General features: G+C 35.3%; 1 protein-coding gene across 5 annotated transcripts in view; it reads left to right on the forward strand.

The window, feature by feature from the left end:
- The window catches only part of LOC145329829 (uncharacterized), a 39,285-nt gene extending 23,941 nt beyond the window's left edge, over positions 1 to 15,344 (forward strand). For all 5 annotated transcript variants that reach the window (XM_080174235.1, XM_080174231.1, XM_080174233.1 and 2 more), the window contains 8 exons: positions 9,309 to 9,556; positions 10,468 to 10,562; positions 11,161 to 11,247; positions 11,550 to 11,646; positions 12,175 to 12,274; positions 12,657 to 12,732; positions 13,199 to 13,302; positions 13,685 to 15,344. In XM_080174235.1, the coding sequence (XP_080030361.1) occupies positions 9,309 to 9,556; positions 10,468 to 10,562; positions 11,161 to 11,247; positions 11,550 to 11,646; positions 12,175 to 12,274; positions 12,657 to 12,732; positions 13,199 to 13,302; positions 13,685 to 13,751 (874 nt within the window). In that variant the 3' untranslated portion in view covers positions 13,752 to 15,344. The remainder of the gene's footprint in view (positions 1 to 9,308; positions 9,557 to 10,467; positions 10,563 to 11,160; positions 11,248 to 11,549; positions 11,647 to 12,174; positions 12,275 to 12,656; positions 12,733 to 13,198; positions 13,303 to 13,684) is intronic.
- Positions 15,345 to 18,950: the final 3,606 nt, after the last annotated feature.

Raw genomic sequence — 18,950 nt, forward strand, 5'->3', positions numbered from 1 at the left:
CAGACAGACATACATCATATCGGTTTAGGAGCAAACGAGATCCTTTGCTACAGACAAAAAAAAACTTTGTATATCGACTAGCGGCTACGCCCCCAGCATCTATTGGCTCTGTATTCAAAGGGGAATGAATAAAAGCCTAAAACCTTCCCAGGACTTAAAATAGAATAGCCTAAAACCATCCCTCGACTTAAAATAAAATAGCCTAAAGCCATTACAAGACAAATATTAAGCTTACCTGAAATAGAAAGCGCAATCTGTTTAGTAGTTATTGAGATCTTAAGTTTCAGAACAGAAAGCCTTACTAACGTGGACAAACGCAGGATATTTCGGACAAATGTCGGAGTGGACATTATATAAGTAAAACGCAGAAGTGTCTATAATATCTTAAAAATTAGGTTTCAACAACATTTGTTTAGTTATTTCTACACAGGTTAGGTTAGGTTAAGATATAAATATACAAATAAGCCCCCTGCAGGGGTTAGGCATATAAAAAAACATATTTGACAGTTGTAAACAATGTGAGAAAAAAATATGTTTTAGTTTAATGAAATGTTCTATCTGTTTCAAACCTTTGCCTTTCGATAGAACTTACCTACTTTGGAAAACTGTCAGACTGATTTTAAAATTTCAGTCTGTGAGAAAAGATATTCAAGATTTTTTTTTTGTTTTGAAAGATTTTTATCTTATAAATAAAATTAAAGACACTCCTGCGTTTTACATAAGCAATGTCCACTCCGACGATTGTCCCATTCCTAGGTTTGTCCACTCCAACGTTTGTTTATGTTTTACTACTTTATATAATAGGATAATATGTATTCTTCTTTTATATTTCTCTTTTCTTATTCACTTGCAGCTGCGCTCTTTTTAATGTAAGGAGGCAGAAAAATAGCCTAAACCAATTAGGGGCTTAAATCTGAAAATGAAATAGCAAAAAACCATCCCATGACCTATGTGAAGCTTCCCTTAAATGGAGAATTTAGTCAGTTTATGAAATTTTTAAGCTTCAGACCAAAAAAATACTTTTTTTGTTAAAAGAGAAACTTTTCTACAATTAGGGTTAGTCCTTTCGTCATTGCTCTTCTCATTAAGTTAAGCATGTGGTTTTCTCTGCTATTGTTAAAGATAGACTGTTGAGATTTTTAGTGAATATTCCCATGACATATGTATATCCAGTCTATAAATTATTTTGTCTGTCTCTCAATTATGCTTCAAAAGACTTAGGTTTCGTGATAATCTTTGAGTAATAGCATATTCTCTTAAAGTCTGCTCTATAACTTACTTTGTCTGTTTGTCCATTATATGATCCTTATTCAATATTCTATTTAACTAAAAAATTTCATTCTCTTAGTTTATTTTTTTTTCTTTATTTCATTATGTTATTATATTATTTATATTTATTTTATTAATTCATTATATTTTCATTATAATTTTCCTTTTTAAATGCGAAACTTTTCTATAGTAAGGATTGGTTTGTCCGTACGTCCAAACGGTTAGACGACAGTTGGGTACAATACTATATTCATTACTAGAAAGTATGTACGTCCATTTTTTTTGTATAATATCATTGTCCCATTCATCTGGGTTTTGGAGTAATGTTTCTTAGGACAACAAGGTTTAGTATTATAATCAAATACTAAAAATAAAATTATGCCCTTTTACTATATTCTATACTAGCAGATTCGCCCCTAGCCTCTAGGGGCTTTACCCCAAGAGGTGATAAAAAATTTTTTTGGCGAAATTCGTAATAGGACCAAGAAAATCTTCAGCAAAAAAAAAAATGGGGGGGGATTTTTTTGTTTTTGGGGGGGTTGGGGGTATCCCACCCCCCAAGAAAATAGCCTAAAACCACCACAGGACCAGTAGGTATAATCCCTGAATAGTAGAATATAATCGGTTCAGTGGTTACCGAGATCTTAAGGGACTGACAGACAGACGGACAAACAGACAGACAGACGGATGGACAGACATCATTCTACTTTGTATTATAGATTTACGCTAATTTTAACAAAATTTATGTTTGACCTCCTGATTTTAGAGCTTTGCTTTTGTGAATGTTGTTATCCTTGTTATCTTGCTTTTTTTCCTTTTTCATAACCTATTATATAAAGTAGTAATCTTTTTTTGTCTGTAGAAAAGCTAACCGCTGAACCTATATGGTTCTCCTTTACAGTGAAGCTTCTTTTAAGTTCATAGAGGGTTTATAATTATTTCGAGGGAGGGTATCTCCACCCTCCCAGAAAATTCACCCCAAGAAAAATATTACCCCATCCCCTCAAAAAATCTTTTTAACTTTTTAAAAGCAAAGCTTTTCTATATTAAGGATCAGTCCGTACGTCCGTAACGGTTAGCTATTTTCGTTAATTTAGGCATGTGATTCCTGTAGTAGAAAGGTACGATTTAGAAAGTCTATAATCATTATCAGAATATCCGTACGTCCATTTTAAGCATACTAATTATTAACTTACAACAAATTTTTATGTATCAAAATTATCCGATTAATCTGATTTCTGGGATACTGATTCCTAGGACAACAAAATAGAATGTTATAAGCGAATCATATCTATAAACAAGTCCAAAAAATGTGAGTACGTCCTTAAGCATTTTCCTGCATGTAAGCAATTTCTCAATAAATTTACTTACAATTTTGTTTCGAATTTTAAATTTATGTTCTGACTATTCAGTTCTGACATTCTACATTATTAATGTTCATTAAACTTTTTTCTACCGTTTCAGAGCTTTGCTTTAATAAATGTTGTCATCCTTGTCATCCTTTTAAAACTTAAATTTAAAACTGTAGAGGGTCACATTCCTTCCTTACCTTAATGCCCTACCTTCTATAATGAAGGGGCAATACAATTACAGAGGCTGTACAGGAGCCATAAAGGGCCTATGTTATATAAATTAAGGTAAGGGGCGATGAAGAGGCTATGAAGGGGCTATGTTATATAAATTAAGGTAAGAGGCTATTAAGGGGCGATGGAGAGGCTATGTAGGGGCTATGTTATATAATTAAGGTAAGGGGCGATGGAGATGCTTTGTAGGGCCTATGTTATATAAATTAAGGTAAGAGGCTATTAAGGGGCGATGGAGAGGCTATGTAGGGGCTATGTTATATAAATTAGGGTAAGGGGCTATTTAGGGACGATGGAGAGGCTATGTAGGGGCTATGTTATATATATTAAGGTAAGGATTATATAAATTAAGGTAAGAGGCTATTAAGGGGCGATGGAGAGGCTATGTAGGGGCTATGCTATATAAATTAAGGTAAGGGGCTATTAAGGGGCGATGGAGAGGCTATGTAGGGCTATGTTATATAAATTAAGGTAAGGGGCTATTAAGGGGCGATGGAGAGGCTATGTAGGGCTATGTTATATAAATTAAGGTAAGGGGCTATTAAGGGGCGATTGAGAGGCTATGTAGGGGCTATGTTATATAAATTAAGGTAAGGGGCTATTAAGGGGCGATGGAGAGGCTATATAGGAGCTTTGTTATATAAATTTAGGTAAGGGGCTATTAAGGGGCGATGGAGAGGCTATGTAGGGGCTATGTTATATAGATTAGGGTAAGGGGCTATTAAGGGGCGATGGAGAGGCTATGTAGGGGCTATGCTATATAAATTAAGGTAAGGGGCTATTAAGGGGCGATGGAGAGGCTATGTAGGGGCTATGCTATATAAATTAAGGTAAGGGGCTATTAAGGGGCGATGGAGAGGCTATGTAGGGCTATGTTATATAAATTAAGGTAAGGGGCTATTAAGGGGCGATTGAGAGGCTATGTAGGGGCTATGTTATATAAATTAAGGTAAGGGGCTATTAAGGGGCGATGGAGAGGCTATATAGGAGCTTTGTTATATAAATTTAGGTAAGGGGCTATTAAGGGGCGATGGAGAGGCTATGTAGGGGCTATGTTATATAGATTAGGGTAAGGGGCTATTAAGGGGCGATGGAGAGGCTATGTAGGGGCTATGCTATATAAATTAAGGTAAGGGGCTATTAAGGGGCGATGGAGAGGCTATGTAGGGCTATGTTATATAAATTAAGGTAAGGGGCTATTAAGGGGCGATTGAGAGGCTATGTAGGGGCTATGTTATATAAATTAAGGTAAGGGGCTATTAAGGGGCGATGGAGAGGCTATATAGGAGCTTTGTTATATAAATTTAGGTAAGGGGCTATTAAGGGGCGATGTAGGAGCGATGAAGGAGCGATGGAGGAGCGATGTAGGGGCGATGTAGGGGCCATCAAAGTACAATGTAATATAAATTTGGAGAAGGAGCGATGAAGGGGCTATGTAGGGGCTATGTTATATAGATTAGGGTAAGGGGCTATTAAGGGGCGATGGAGAGGCTATGTAGGGGCTATGCTATATAAATTAAGGTAAGGGGCTATTAAGGGGCGATGGAGAGGCTATGTAGGGCTATGTTATATAAATTAAGGTAAGGGGCTATTAAGGGGCGATTGAGAGGCTATGTAGGGGCTATGTTATATAAATTAAGGTAAGGGGCTATTAAGGGGCGATGGAGAGGCTATATAGGAGCTTTGTTATATAAATTTAGGTAAGGGGCTATTAAGGGGCGATGGAGAGGCTATGTAGGGGCTATGTTATATAGATTAGGGTAAGGGGCTATTAAGGGGCGATGGAGAGGCTATGTAGGGGCTATGCTATATAAATTAAGGTAAGGGGCTATTAAGGGGCGATGGAGAGGCTATATAGGAGCTTTGTTATATAAATTTAGGTAAGGGGCTATTAAGGGGCGATGTAGGAGCGATGAAGGAGCGATGGAGGAGCGATGTAGGGGCGATGTAGGGGCCATCAAAGTACAATGTAATATAAATTTGGAGAAGGAGCGATGAAGGGGCTATGTAGGGGCTATGTTATATAGATTAGGGTAAGGGGCTATTAAGGGGCGATGGAGAGGCTATGTAGGGGCTATGCTATATAAATTAAGGTAAGGGGCTATTAAGGGGCGATGGAGAGGCTATGTAGGGCTATGTTATATAAATTAAGGTAAGGGGCTATTAAGGGGCGATTGAGAGGCTATGTAGGGGCTATGTTATATAAATTAAGGTAAGGGGCTATTAAGGGGCGATGGAGAGGCTATATAGGAGCTTTGTTATATAAATTTAGGTAAGGGGCTATTAAGGGGCGATGGAGAGGCTATGTAGGGGCTATGTTATATAGATTAGGGTAAGGGGCTATTAAGGGGCGATGGAGAGGCTATGTAGGGGCTATGCTATATAAATTAAGGTAAGGGGCTATTAAGGGGCGATGGAGAGGCTATGTAGGGCTATGTTATATAAATTAAGGTAAGGGGCTATTAAGGGGCGATTGAGAGGCTATGTAGGGGCTATGTTATATAAATTAAGGTAAGGGGCTATTAAGGGGCGATGGAGAGGCTATATAGGAGCTTTGTTATATAAATTTAGGTAAGGGGCTATTAAGGGGCGATGGAGAGGCTATGTAGGGGCTATGTTATATAGATTAGGGTAAGGGGCTATTAAGGGGCGATGGAGAGGCTATGTAGGGGCTATGCTATATAAATTAAGGTAAGGGGCTATTAAGGGGCGATGGAGAGGCTATGTAGGGGCTATGCTATATAAATTAAGGTAAGGGGCTATTAAGGGGCGATGGAGAGGCTATGTAGGGCTATGTTATATAAATTAAGGTAAGGGGCTATTAAGGGGCGATTGAGAGGCTATGTAGGGGCTATGTTATATAAATTAAGGTAAGGGGCTATTAAGGGGCGATGGAGAGGCTATATAGGAGCTTTGTTATATAAATTTAGGTAAGGGGCTATTAAGGGGCGATGGAGAGGCTATGTAGGGGCTATGTTATATAGATTAGGGTAAGGGGCTATTAAGGGGCGATGGAGAGGCTATGTAGGGGCTATGCTATATAAATTAAGGTAAGGGGCTATTAAGGGGCGATGGAGAGGCTATGTAGGGGCTATGCTATATAAATTAAGGTAAGGGGCTATTAAGGGGCGATTGAGAGGCTATGTAGGGGCTATGTTATATAGATTAGGGTAAGGGGCTATTAAGGGGCGATGGAGAGGCTATGTAGGGGCTATGCTATATAAATTAAGGTAAGGGGCTATTAAGGGGCGATGGAGAGGCTATGTAGGGCTATGTTATATAAATTAAGGTAAGGGGCTATTAAGGGGCGATTGAGAGGCTATGTAGGGGCTATGTTATATAAATTAAGGTAAGGGGCTATTAAGGGGCGATTGAGAGGCTATATAGGAGCTTTGTTATATAAATTTAGGTAAGGGGCTATTAAGGGGCGATGGAGAGGCTATGTAGGGGCTATGTTATATAGATTAGGGTAAGGGGCTATTAAGGGGCGATGGAGAGGCTATGTAGGGGCTATGCTATATAAATTAAGGTAAGGGGCTATTAAGGGGCGATGGAGAGGCTATGTAGGGCTATGTTATATAAATTAAGGTAAGGGGCTATTAAGGGGCGATTGAGAGGCTATGTAGGGGCTATGTTATATAAATTAAGGTAAGGGGCTATTAAGGGGCGATGGAGAGGCTATATAGGAGCTTTGTTATATAAATTTAGGTAAGGGGCTATTAAGGGGCGATGGAGAGGCTATGTAGGGGCTATGTTATATAGATTAGGGTAAGGGGCTATTAAGGGGCGATGGAGAGGCTATGTAGGGGCTATGCTATATAAATTAAGGTAAGGGGCTATTAGGGGCGATGGAGAGGCTATGTAGGGGCTTTGTTATATAAATTAAGGTAAGGGGCTATTAAGGGGCGATGGAGAGGCTATGTAGGGGCTATGTTATATAAATTAAGGTAAGGAGCTATTAAGGGGCGATGGAGAGGCTATGTAGGGGCTTTTTTATATAAATTAAGGTAAGGGGCTATTAAGGGGCGATGTAGGAGCGATGAAGGAGCGATGGAGGAGCGATGTAGGGGCGATGTAGGGGCCATCAAAGTACAATGTAATATAAATTTGGAGAAGGAGCGATGAAGGGGCTATGTAGGGGCTATGTTATATAGATTAGGGTAAGGGGCTATTAAGGGGCGATGGAGAGGCTATGTAGGGGCTATGCTATATAAATTAAGGTAAGGGGCTATTAAGGGGCGATGGAGAGGCTATGTAGGGCTATGTTATATAAATTAAGGTAAGGGGCTATTAAGGGGCGATTGAGAGGCTATGTAGGGGCTATGTTATATAAATTAAGGTAAGGGGCTATTAAGGGGCGATGGAGAGGCTATATAGGAGCTTTGTTATATAAATTTAGGTAAGGGGCTATTAAGGGGCGATGTAGGAGCGATGAAGGAGCGATGGAGGAGCGATGTAGGGGCGATGTAGGGGCCATCAAAGTACAATGTAATATAAATTTGGAGAAGGAGCGATGAAGGGGCTATGTAGGGGCTATGTTATATAGATTAGGGTAAGGGGCTATTAAGGGGCGATGGAGAGGCTATGTAGGGGCTATGCTATATAAATTAAGGTAAGGGGCTATTAAGGGGCGATGGAGAGGCTATGTAGGGCTATGTTATATAAATTAAGGTAAGTGGCTATTAAGGGGCGATAGAGAGGCCATATAGGAGCTTTGTTATATAAATTAAGGTAAGGGGCTATTAAGGGGCGATGGAGGAGCGATGTAGGGGCCATCAAGTTGCAATGTAATATAAATTTGGAGAAGTAGCGATGAAGGGGCGATGTAGGAGCGATGAAGGAGCGATTGAGGAGCGATGTAGGGGCCATCAAGTTGCAATGTAATATAAATTTGGAGAAGGAGCGATGAAGGGGCGATGTAGGAGCGATGAAGGAGCGATGTAGGAGCGATGTAGGGGCCATCACAGTACAATTTAATATAAATTTGGAGAAGGAGCGATGAAGGAGCGATGTAGGAGCGATGGAGGGGCGATGTAGGAGCGATGGAGGGGCGATGTAGGGGCCATCAAAGTACAATGTAATATAAATTTGGAGAAGGAGCGATGAAGGGGCGATGTAGGAGCGATGAAGGAGCGATGAAGGAGCGATGTAGGGGCCATCACAGTACAATTTAATATAAATTTGGAGAAGGAGCGATGTAGAAGCGATGGAGGGGCGATGTAGGGGCCATCAAAGTACAATGTAATATAAATTTGGAGATGGAGCGATGAAGGAGCGATGGAGGGGCGATGTAGGAGCAATGGAGGGGCGATGTAGGGGCCATCAAAGTACAATGTAATATAAATTTGGAGAAGGAGCGATGAAGGGGCGATGTAGGAGCGATGAAGGAGCGATGTAGGAGCGATGTAGGGGCCATCACAGTACAATTTAATATAAATTTGGAGAAGGAGCGATGAAGGAGCGATGGAGGAGCGATGGAGGGGCGATGTAGGAGCGATGAAGGAGCGATGTAGGAGCGATGTAGGGGCCATCACAGTACAATTTAATATAAATTTGGAGAAGGAGCAATGAAGGAGAGATGTAGGAGCGATGAAGGGGCGATGTAGGAGCGATGTAGGGGCCATCAAAGTACAATGTAATATAAATTTGGAGAAGGGGCGATGGAGGAGCGATGTAGGGGCCATCAAGTGGGATGTTATATAAATTAAGGTAAGGGACTACGGAGGGGCGATGGAGAGGCTATGAAGGAGCCATCATGGGGCTATAGTATAGCCTCTTATCATAAGAGGCGATATTAACGCCCCTTCAAAGGAGCTATTAAGAGGCCATGAAGGAGCTATAGCATAGCCTCTTATCATAAGGGGCGATATGAACGCTCCTTAAAAGGGGCTTTCACATCGCTCCATATGATAAGAGGCTATGCTATAGCTCCTTGAAGGAGCTATAGAAAATCATCGCCCCATATGGAGCGATGTCATGGAAAGGACTATACCCGCTTAGTTTCACTTAGTGTATCTGCCAATAAGGCTATTATGGGTGTAAGTGGCCATTATTGGCAAAGGCAAACTTGGTTTAAATTTTCATCTATTCATTTAGATTTTGTTATTAAATCTATAATATGCTCTTTCCCTCAAATCAAATCTACAAGTCCCGACCCGCCCCCCTTATTAAAAAAAATAAACTAAAGGAGGCGGATTTCAGGGGAAAGGAAAACTCATAGAAAGGGGACGTTTAGTGCTTTCAGCATACATATAAAGGTTACCGCTGAAGTAAATTGAGTTTTTATACCAGACCAACGTCAATTTTACAATCTTAGTTTACTCAATGATACAAGGTTTAATTTATACCTACCACTCCATCTTGGACTGCCTAAACCTGCAGTTCTCTAATCCTGACGGGCTACCCATACCCAACTCATAAATATAACAATTTCAAATCCATCTCTATAATTTTTAGAGAGGATTTTGCCGAGAATGCTGGAGGCGAGGATGATTCAGATGATTATGTTGCTGAGAATGCTGGAGGCGAGGATGATTCAGATGATTATGTTGGCGAGAATGTTGGAGGCGAGGATGATTCAGATGATTATGTTGGCGAGAATGCTGGAGGCGAGGATGATTCAGATGATTATGTTGGCGAGAATGCTGGAGGCGAGGATAATTCAGATGATTATGTTTATCAACAAGATATCTTTGACACAGATGGTGAGAAGATTTAGAGTAAAGCTTCTCCTTTCCTGTTATTATCTTATTTTTAAAAGCGAAGCTTTTCTATAATTAGGGTCGGTCCGTCCTTATGTCCGTCCGTAACGGATAGCTTTTTTCGCTAATTTAGGCATGTTAGAATTGTCCTATTGATTTCAAACTTTGCATAGTGATTCCTGTAGTAGTTAGGTACGATTTAGAAAGCGCAGCAACTCTTTAATCATTACCAGAATGTCCGTACGTTCATTTTAAACATGTTGATTTTTTTACTGTTTTAACAACAAATTTTTATGTGATCTAATAATCCGATTGATCTGATTTTTGGTATACTGATTCCTGGGACAACAAAGTACAATATTATATGTAAGTATGTCCATAAACATTATTCTGTATCAAGCAGTTTTTCAACAATTTTACTTACAATATTGCTTCGACATTTATACATTTATATTCTGATTATTCAGTTCTGACACTATACAAGTGTTAGTGTCCGTTTGTCCTACCGTTTCAATGCTTCGCTTTTATGGATGTTGTCATCCTTGTTCTTCTGTATGAATGCTTAATTATTTCAATTTGGTAGCTCAATGTTATCTCTCTTTAACTTTATTTCTCTTACCTTCTAGGGATCTAAAGAGATCAGACAATTGCCGATAAATTGATGTACAAAGTACATACTCAATGATAATACACAAGATTATCCCTTGTGTATATTACAATTAGTGGTTGAAACGTTTGGACCTTCAACTAAAAGCACCAAACAATCAAAATTCAATAAAAGCCCCAAAAATTGTTAAACCAACATAAGAAAAAGTTATTTTAAAACTTTGGGGACTAGTGTAACAAAAAGCCTGCTGTCCCCTCTCTCCCTGCACTCTATAAAACTATACTGAATGTAATCCTGCCTGTGTTAGGACCCATGGGAAGCACTCCAGACCATCTGATGAACACGGGACACTTTGATCAGAAGAACACCAACAGGAGAAAACAGGATCAATCTAGGGAGGAGGTTAGCATATATCAATGTTTCAATTTTCTGCAGTTTTAGATTTGCCGCTAAAATTAACAAATAACGCGTCCCCTTGTTTGAATGGAAGCAGATTATTGGTTGCTCTTTAACATGCATAGTGATTGGTTCTTTTTAGCGACAAGTTATAAATTAAATAATTAAAGTTGTGAATAGTTATTTATCGCATCATATCATAAACAACTTTCCGCGGATATTAAGACCAAACCTTATTGTATATACTATATAAGTTCGCGCGTCTGACAAAGCAGCGTAAAATAAACGCAAATTTCTTATATTATTTTTTTAATCAACACTTTAAAATCTTCACTTCTTATGCTTGTTCTTGTTTTAAATTTGAAGGTATAGTTGCACGATGTGCATTTAACGAGTTGGTGTACTTGAAGTAGTGAACCTTAAATTGTTTTTGTATACTATGACAAATATAAGATATCCATGAAGATAATTAAAATAAACTTTTACCAGATGGTTTTTGAGGTACGTCCTAAAATGTCTAATTTGTGTAGGTAAAAGTCGCAATTTCCGAACAATGAAAAATTAAGTTACAAATACCGTCTAACGTGTAGAATTTTGTTTGCAGGTTCGGAGCTCCGACAGTAGCAGTGAAGAAGCTTTGAGAAATTGTCATGGATTTATTACTACTTATGAATTCAATGGACAAAAAGGGGTAAATACTTTTTTTTTAATGGAACAAAAGTATTGCTTAATATAATATAACCCACTTGCCATTGGCAGAAATTAATAATCTATATCTTAATTTCTTTATTGGGTTGGGGCAATTTGTATAAGAAAAAAATACTTGGCGATTTTCAACAAATTATGCCTTAAAAACCGGTTTTTCCAAAGTCTGTCTGTCTGTATTTTATGTCTATATATCCATCTGTATGCTTGTCAGCGTCTGTTTCTCTTTCTGTAAGTCTGTCTATCTATCTGTATAAATATTTAATATCTATCTTTCTATTTATGTAGTGTACAAAGGACCAAGATGATGCCTCTATATTAGAATGGTATCCATTTACAAATACAACCAAAACTACCCCTGGAGAACTGTATATCAATGAGACAGGTATAATATATTTTAACATGGACGATTTTGTCTTTAGGTAGCACAAAACACACAGAATAGCCATACATGATACAGTAAAGGAATATTTTTTTGTCTATTTATGTTGTTTTACTAGCTGCTACGCTCTAGAACTCGAGGGCGCTTGAGGACTTGGTGTCGTAATTAAATCGTCCCTCCATTTCAATTTTCCCCCACCAAAAATTTTTTGGCGTTATTTTTTTCTCTTAGACCAATTAGAAGCTGGACCAATTAGAAGCTTCACTGTAAAGTATTACCATATCGGTCAAGCGGTTAGCGAGATTTAAAAAAAAAAAACTTTTTGAAAATACGCATTTTCCAATTGTTAATTAATTTTTAGTACTTTAGAGAACCCCACAGGGTAAGAGATTCTGGCACAAACTAAAAGCAAGTTTTGTTACAACATACAAGGTTGGAAGTAGGGGAAATTCTTTTTTGAAGATAATAGAGTTCCTTATTCAGACCAACTTTGTAAAAAAAAAACATTCTAAAAATAGATTTTAATTTTAGGTTTCTATTATTTCATCTTCAGTAATGAGAATGAGATAACAACAAACAAAGTTCACGCGGATATTGAGTTGAACAAAACCTTTTTCAGCACTAATCATAGGTAGCAAATTTTAAGTAAACACAATGGCAAAAAAATAGCACATTTTGAGTCAATCCCTTTTTTGATAAAGTTTTTAAGTAGTCAGTTATCATTACTTTTATTTATTTAAGTCAACAAAATCATTAAAGTAGTTATTTAACGCATCGTGTCATAGACAGTTTTCCGTGGGTTTTAAAATTAAACATTAGAACCAGTTTTCTTAGCCACGTAGGCCATAGCTTTCAAAACAGATATTAATTTTATTATTTTAATATTCGCGGAAAATTTTTTGTAATTCGATGAAACATGATTTTTCAGTATAGCTTAGAGCTGGTCTAATCTAGCGGATATAAATATTTTTAAGCAAAACTGGAAAAATATTTCCAATGTGTATTTTTTACAGTGTGGAGGTTTGTAATAATTCAACAGTTTGTGAGCTGTACCTGGATTTCTGGAGCAATCAACATGTCCTGGTGGAGGTAACTAGTGAGATTACTAGGTCGGCCGGTCTGTTTGTCTGTTAATGATATTTTGAAATGTCAAGACCGTAATGTCTCAATTTTTCTCAGAGGATTTTTGACAATATTCCTAAATACGCTAGTTTAGGAACATTTGGTAATCTTATAAAGTAAAGATTGTTGGTTTAAACTAGTAATACCAAATGTTTTCACCATTTATTTAATCTACTACCTTCCAACTGGATGAACCAACTGACCAATAAAAGATGTCCATGTTAGCAACATAAATCCATTGTTCATGATATCCAATTATATTCTACATTTATTTTGGTCACAGACAAAGAAACTTTGAATATTTTATGCTTTTAGAGTATCTCAAATGAGCCATAAGAAAATAAATTTGAAATAACCCAAAACTGCATCCGCTATTTGGGAAGTAAGGGGTTTATTGCTTCTGGTTCTTTGTTTAATGAATCTTTATCTTTAGGTTCCCGATACAGAGGATACAAATTCCGAGTGTGACAGTCTGGGATTTAATAATTTTAACAATTGTAACTTTATCATAAGAGCCCAGAGTGAATGTCAGCCCAGGTGGGTAAATTATAGAGTATATTGCACAGCACATTCTTTAGGTTATTTTAGTGGTGCAGGATTATTCATTTGAATTTAGTTTTTGAAAATATTCCTAGGAGGGTAATCTTTGATGGAGTTGGTAATGCACCAGATTTTCGCCTAATCTAATAAACTGTATTTCCAGCTGGTTAATATATATTATATATATACTCTCCTTCTAGCCCTTATCCCCATCCCCTCCCCTCATAATGGAGTAATGTACGGACCAATAAATGAGGACTTTATTATCAACCAACAAATTTTCCCATGTCATTCTATCCATTCTCACAAAATATGTTTCTAACCAAGTTTATGAAATATCAGATGGTTTTAAATTAATCAAATTAATATTTATTTTCAGAGGTGAGGTGTACATGGTTTTCCTTCTTCTAGTTCCTGTAATTATTCTGTGCTTTGCATACATATAATCTTGTTTAACCAAGGACAATTATTTACATAAGTAGCACAAAAAAAAATATTTATGAAAACAAGTAAATTGTAAATAAATCACTGATCATGACTTTTTTTGTTCGAATTCTAAGAAATCTATTTAAATTTAAATATATTACCTAATTAATATATTTTTTGGACATTGGGATGTAGATCAAAGTTTTTTTAACATGTTTTCTTTGTAAACTTTTATAAATACAGTGTGTTTTTTTGTGAGAACTTTTTTGAAAGCAATTTTACCCCACTTATAGTTATCAGAATTTAATGATTAATGGCTTATTTTCTTCGTTTTTTAATGCAATTAATAGAACATTAAAAAAATATTACAGTTTTTGTTTAAAAAGTACAGTAAAATGTAAAATTAAAAACTTAGGTGTCTACATCTAAAAATGGTTTTAGCGCATTTTTCTTATGTCCAAATTTTCTACCTTTTGCAAGAATAGTTGCAAAACGCTTCAAAGTTAAGATCTAGAGCTAAAAATTGATACAAATACTTTTAGGGACATGCATTAGAATATATCAAAGTTTGCAGGTCATATCTCAATCAGGGAGGGAGTACTGGCCCCCCAAAGTCGATTACTGAAATTCCAATTTTTTTCTTTCAAAGGGTAGAAGATTTGAGCATAAGAAAAATGCGCTTAAACCATTTTGATGTTGTCACCTAAGTTTTGATTTTTCGATTTTACTGTACTTTTTAATTAAAAAACTGAAATATTTTTTTAATGTTCTAGGTATTAATTGCATTAAAAAACGAAGAAAATAAGCCATTAATCAATAAATTCTGATAACTATAAGTGGGGTAAAATTGCTTTCAAAAATTTTTTCAAAAAATTTCTCATAAAAAAACACACTGTATTTGTTTGGTAGTACATATGTAATAGCAGTGTCAAAACTTTTCACTGATAATTTTTATCTACAGAGGGCTAATCATAATTTAGGGTGTACATTAGATAATCGTTATTGTCTTATCCCTTAAGATCCAAGAAAATTTAAATAATAGACATACCCATTTTTACAGAGTAGCTGCGCTTATAATAATAATATCGTTAAACTTAAATGTTTTTTACCCTGTACAAATATTATAACTAACAGCTTAGGTTAAAAATCACTTAATTTTTAATCAATTTCAATCTATAAATTAATTTTAGAAAATAAAACTATTTAAATTTTTTCTTCAATAACATTAACTAAATCTAATAAATAGAAACTATAAGGACCGATGATTTTTTACCTTTGCTTTTATCCAGAGAGTTAGAGGACATTGGTCTGTAAAATAAATACCCAAAGTTTGATAACCACGTTATCTTATAATTAGGCTCAGAAACTTTGGAAACTTTGTTGGTTTTAAAACTAGTAGAGTTCAAGTTTTCAAACAAAAATTTAACATACAGAAGGTGTAATTTATTTCTTATCATTGGGAGATGTACATCAATTTATAGTCCATTGTCTTATCCCTTAGAATCCCTGTGTATACGTGTAAATAATGTAATCTTAGCTGTGATAATCTTATACCGAGTTATTATAGTCGCATAGTTTTTAAATAATATTCTTATTAAATAATTGTGTTTTTTTTATTTTTGAATCAATGGCCTAAACAGGGTTTTGCCTGGAGGTGCGCGATTAATACCAGAAACTTTTTGTATTTTAACCTATTTATCTGATTTACAGATCAAGTCCTAATGAAAAAAGTCCTTAAAATGTAAGTATGTCAGTATCTATGTTATTTTGCAGCAACTTTATGGACGATTTTGTTTATAACTTTAAATTGGCATTCTATTAAGTTTTGACATTGTACAAGTGTTTAAGTTCGTTTGGTCTATCGTTTTATTTTATAGTTTCGCTTTTATTGTTGTCATCCTTGTTTTAAAAATCATTCCATCCAATATTTTTTTAACTATAAAGACAAGCCGAAGTTTCTTTTATTCTATGTATGTAGCTTACTACGACGTACGTAATTACTCTCTAGTTACAGAGTAGCTGCGATCATCTATACAGCCTTTGGGTAAGTATACAGACGTGCTATAATTTAGAGATATCAACTATGTACATATATGATTTATTATCAACACCTACTTCTTTATAAATAGGGCATGTATGTACGTTTGACGTTTACTTAAGAAATGGTGAAATATTTTAATGAATCTTTCTCGTATTTATTCGAATCCGGTGGATAGGAACCGGTTCTCACCCATACGAAAAAACTATGTCTAGCATCGTATTATATCCAGTTTTCTACGAATATAGAAATGTACAATCATAAGATTAAAACTAGTTTTATTCTTATAATTGTACATTCTATATCCGCGGAAAGCCGTTTATAATACGATGCGAGAAATAACTATTCTCGTATTCATTCGAATCCGGTGGATAGGAACCGGTTCTCATCCATACGAAAAAACTATGTCTAGCACCGAATTATATCCAGCTTTCTACGGATATAAAAATGTACAATCATTAGATTAAAACCAGTTTTTTAGCCGGTGCCTTCGGCACCTCGGGGCTAAAAAAACTAGTTTTGATCTTATAATTGTACATTCTATATCCGCGGAAAGCCGTTTATAATACGATGCGAGAAATAACTATTAATAAATCTTTCTCATGTTTATTGACGGTTCTTTAAATTTAAAAATAGAAATTGTTTAAAATTGTATTATTTAGCTATAGATATTTTTTTAATTACTCCAAAATTTGCTTATTTCATACTTTTTTTTAGACAGGAAGAGAGTGAACTTTGTTCTAATAATTATACTGGTTCCCAAAGTTTTATCAAGAAGTTATCTTATAAATTGGCTTAGTACTCTTTTATAGCTTGATTAATTGATAAAAACTTCAGTGTCGAAACATTTCAACCAATAACTTTGAGCTATTGGGTTAAGTACATCAATTTATCCTCCATTGCCTCATCCCTGATATTAGAATATTATAACGGTTAGTTATCTATTAACATACATGTTCTTGTTACACTTTATTGAATAAAATGTGTTTTACTTTTAACTGCTTTCCCAGTAATTATATATATTATTATAGTAGAAATTTAATTATGTTTTTACCTTTAAAGTAACATTTGCTATAGATCTAAACTTAGATTGTTACTTTTGAGAATAAGTATAGTATATCTTGATGGTCAAACTGGCCAAAAAATCCGTCAAACTTTTAAAATTTAATTTTATCAGACAATCGCCGTTATACAAACGAAATAAATAAAATTATACCGTTTCGTACCAAAATCTGTACTCATTTCAACCTAAAACATAACCCGATTGTTCTTCTACTGTTCCTACTGTCTGAATTAGAGAATGTGTCTCTAAACTATATCTCTATATATACTCTATGAGTTCAGAGAACAAGGTTGTTTAAATCCAAAATAACGAAACTAAACAAATTTAGATAGTCTTAAGTAATACTAAATATCAAGGATCTAAATGGATAAGACAATGACCGATAAATTTTAATTCATGTACATACATTACCAGTGATCATACACACAATTATCCCTTCTGTAGATTAAAATTAGTGGAAGAAACGTTTGAACATTGAACTTAATGAATCAACCAATCAAATTTCATTAAAGTCCCCCAAAATTGTAAGCTAATGAATAGGAAGTTTTATTCTAAAAATTTGTGGACTATTGTAATAAACAGCCCATTGTCCCCTCTCTCTCTCTATGACTAAATATATTTGTGAAGACCTTATCCTGCGGGCCCTTTCTTAAACTACATTAAACCAAAAATATTTTTAGAATTCAGACTTCATGCTCATATATAAAGGTCGTGCAATCAAAATGGTGGATGTGTTGACGACAAAGTCTCAGTAAAAGCAGGGAGGGCTCTAGGAAAGTTGGGACATTTATCAATAATTGGTGTTTACATTTTTATCGCCTATTTTCACATCCCTAAGATCTGCATAACTCGTTTTCTAGTAATAGTTGGATTTAATTAGAAATTAACTTATGTCACCAAAATAAAAAATAAAAATTCATGATTCCAAAAATAGTATGCATTAAATACCAAGAATGACAATATTCATAAGATCAAATCTTGTGAAAAATCGTCGTTTTAGGCTTTTAATGAATTCTGATCATTACTTGATTTATTGAGCCCTGGGAAATTAGATAAAGGGGGGAGTAAAATAGCATAAAATATTACATGACCCAGTAAAGCTTCAATGAAAACTCAATCTGATCAAAAAGGACAAAAATCAAACGTTACAACTTTTCAGAGCCATTTTGTAAGTAAGTACACCTTAAAACAAAATAAACAGTCTAATTAATAGTATAGCTGCGCTGTTTATTTGAGAATAAGATTTCTAGTATGGCTACAAAATCGATTAATACCCGCTGAAATAATCGTTTCTCAGCAATACTAAAAAATCATGTATCGTATTATATTATAAACAATTTTCCACGAATAATAAAATGGAAAACCAGTTTTGTTAGCCTCGATGCTATAAATAACTATGCCCATCATCATTTTGTTTACAAGAATATCTTTTATTTGTGAAAGTAAGCTAATATAAAATATTTTGCGTAACACAATTTATAAATGACTTTTATTTTCTTATTTTACATAAAAATTTTATTGTATTTCTCTTTTTTTACGGTTCGGCAGCCGCGCGCAAGCTGTGACAAAGCCTCAAATTAAAAGCCATTGGAATGCTTTGATTTAAAAAGAGAGGGATTGTCATATTTTGGTCAGGTTTAGACTATTAGACATTCAGCTGATTTTTAAAATTGTCAGTGGTTGATTTCCCTGCCGAGCCCTGAATTCTTTCTATCATTTTATTATTTGCAATAAATTTTGAATAACTAGGAATACCTTTTTGGTCAATAACATTCAAGGAATTTCTTAGTTGGTCCAGGCCAGTTTTCAGGGCCATCAAGTGCAGAATGGTAATGGGTTGATGGATTAGCCCCTAAAAGACTTGCGACAAAATGGTTTATAATTGTTTAAGGAAGGTTTAAAGATATTTAGTGGAAGAAACACGGCCCCATTAAAAATAACATAGCATTTTATTTTTTAAACAGAAAATAAATATTATTGGATTTAAAACTTTAAGTAACCAATTCTTTGGAGTATTCCACTTGAGGCTATGAATATAGCCAATGCAATATGTTCATACAAATATCGTTCATATTTTTTTTTTAATACTAATACTTTTATATTATACTTCAGTTTTAT

Source organism: Acartia tonsa, chromosome 10 (assembly GCF_053477335.1).
Source record: "Acartia tonsa isolate MP-2025a chromosome 10, ASM5347733v1, whole genome shotgun sequence".
Lineage (NCBI taxonomy): Eukaryota > Metazoa > Arthropoda > Copepoda > Calanoida > Acartiidae > Acartia > Acartia tonsa.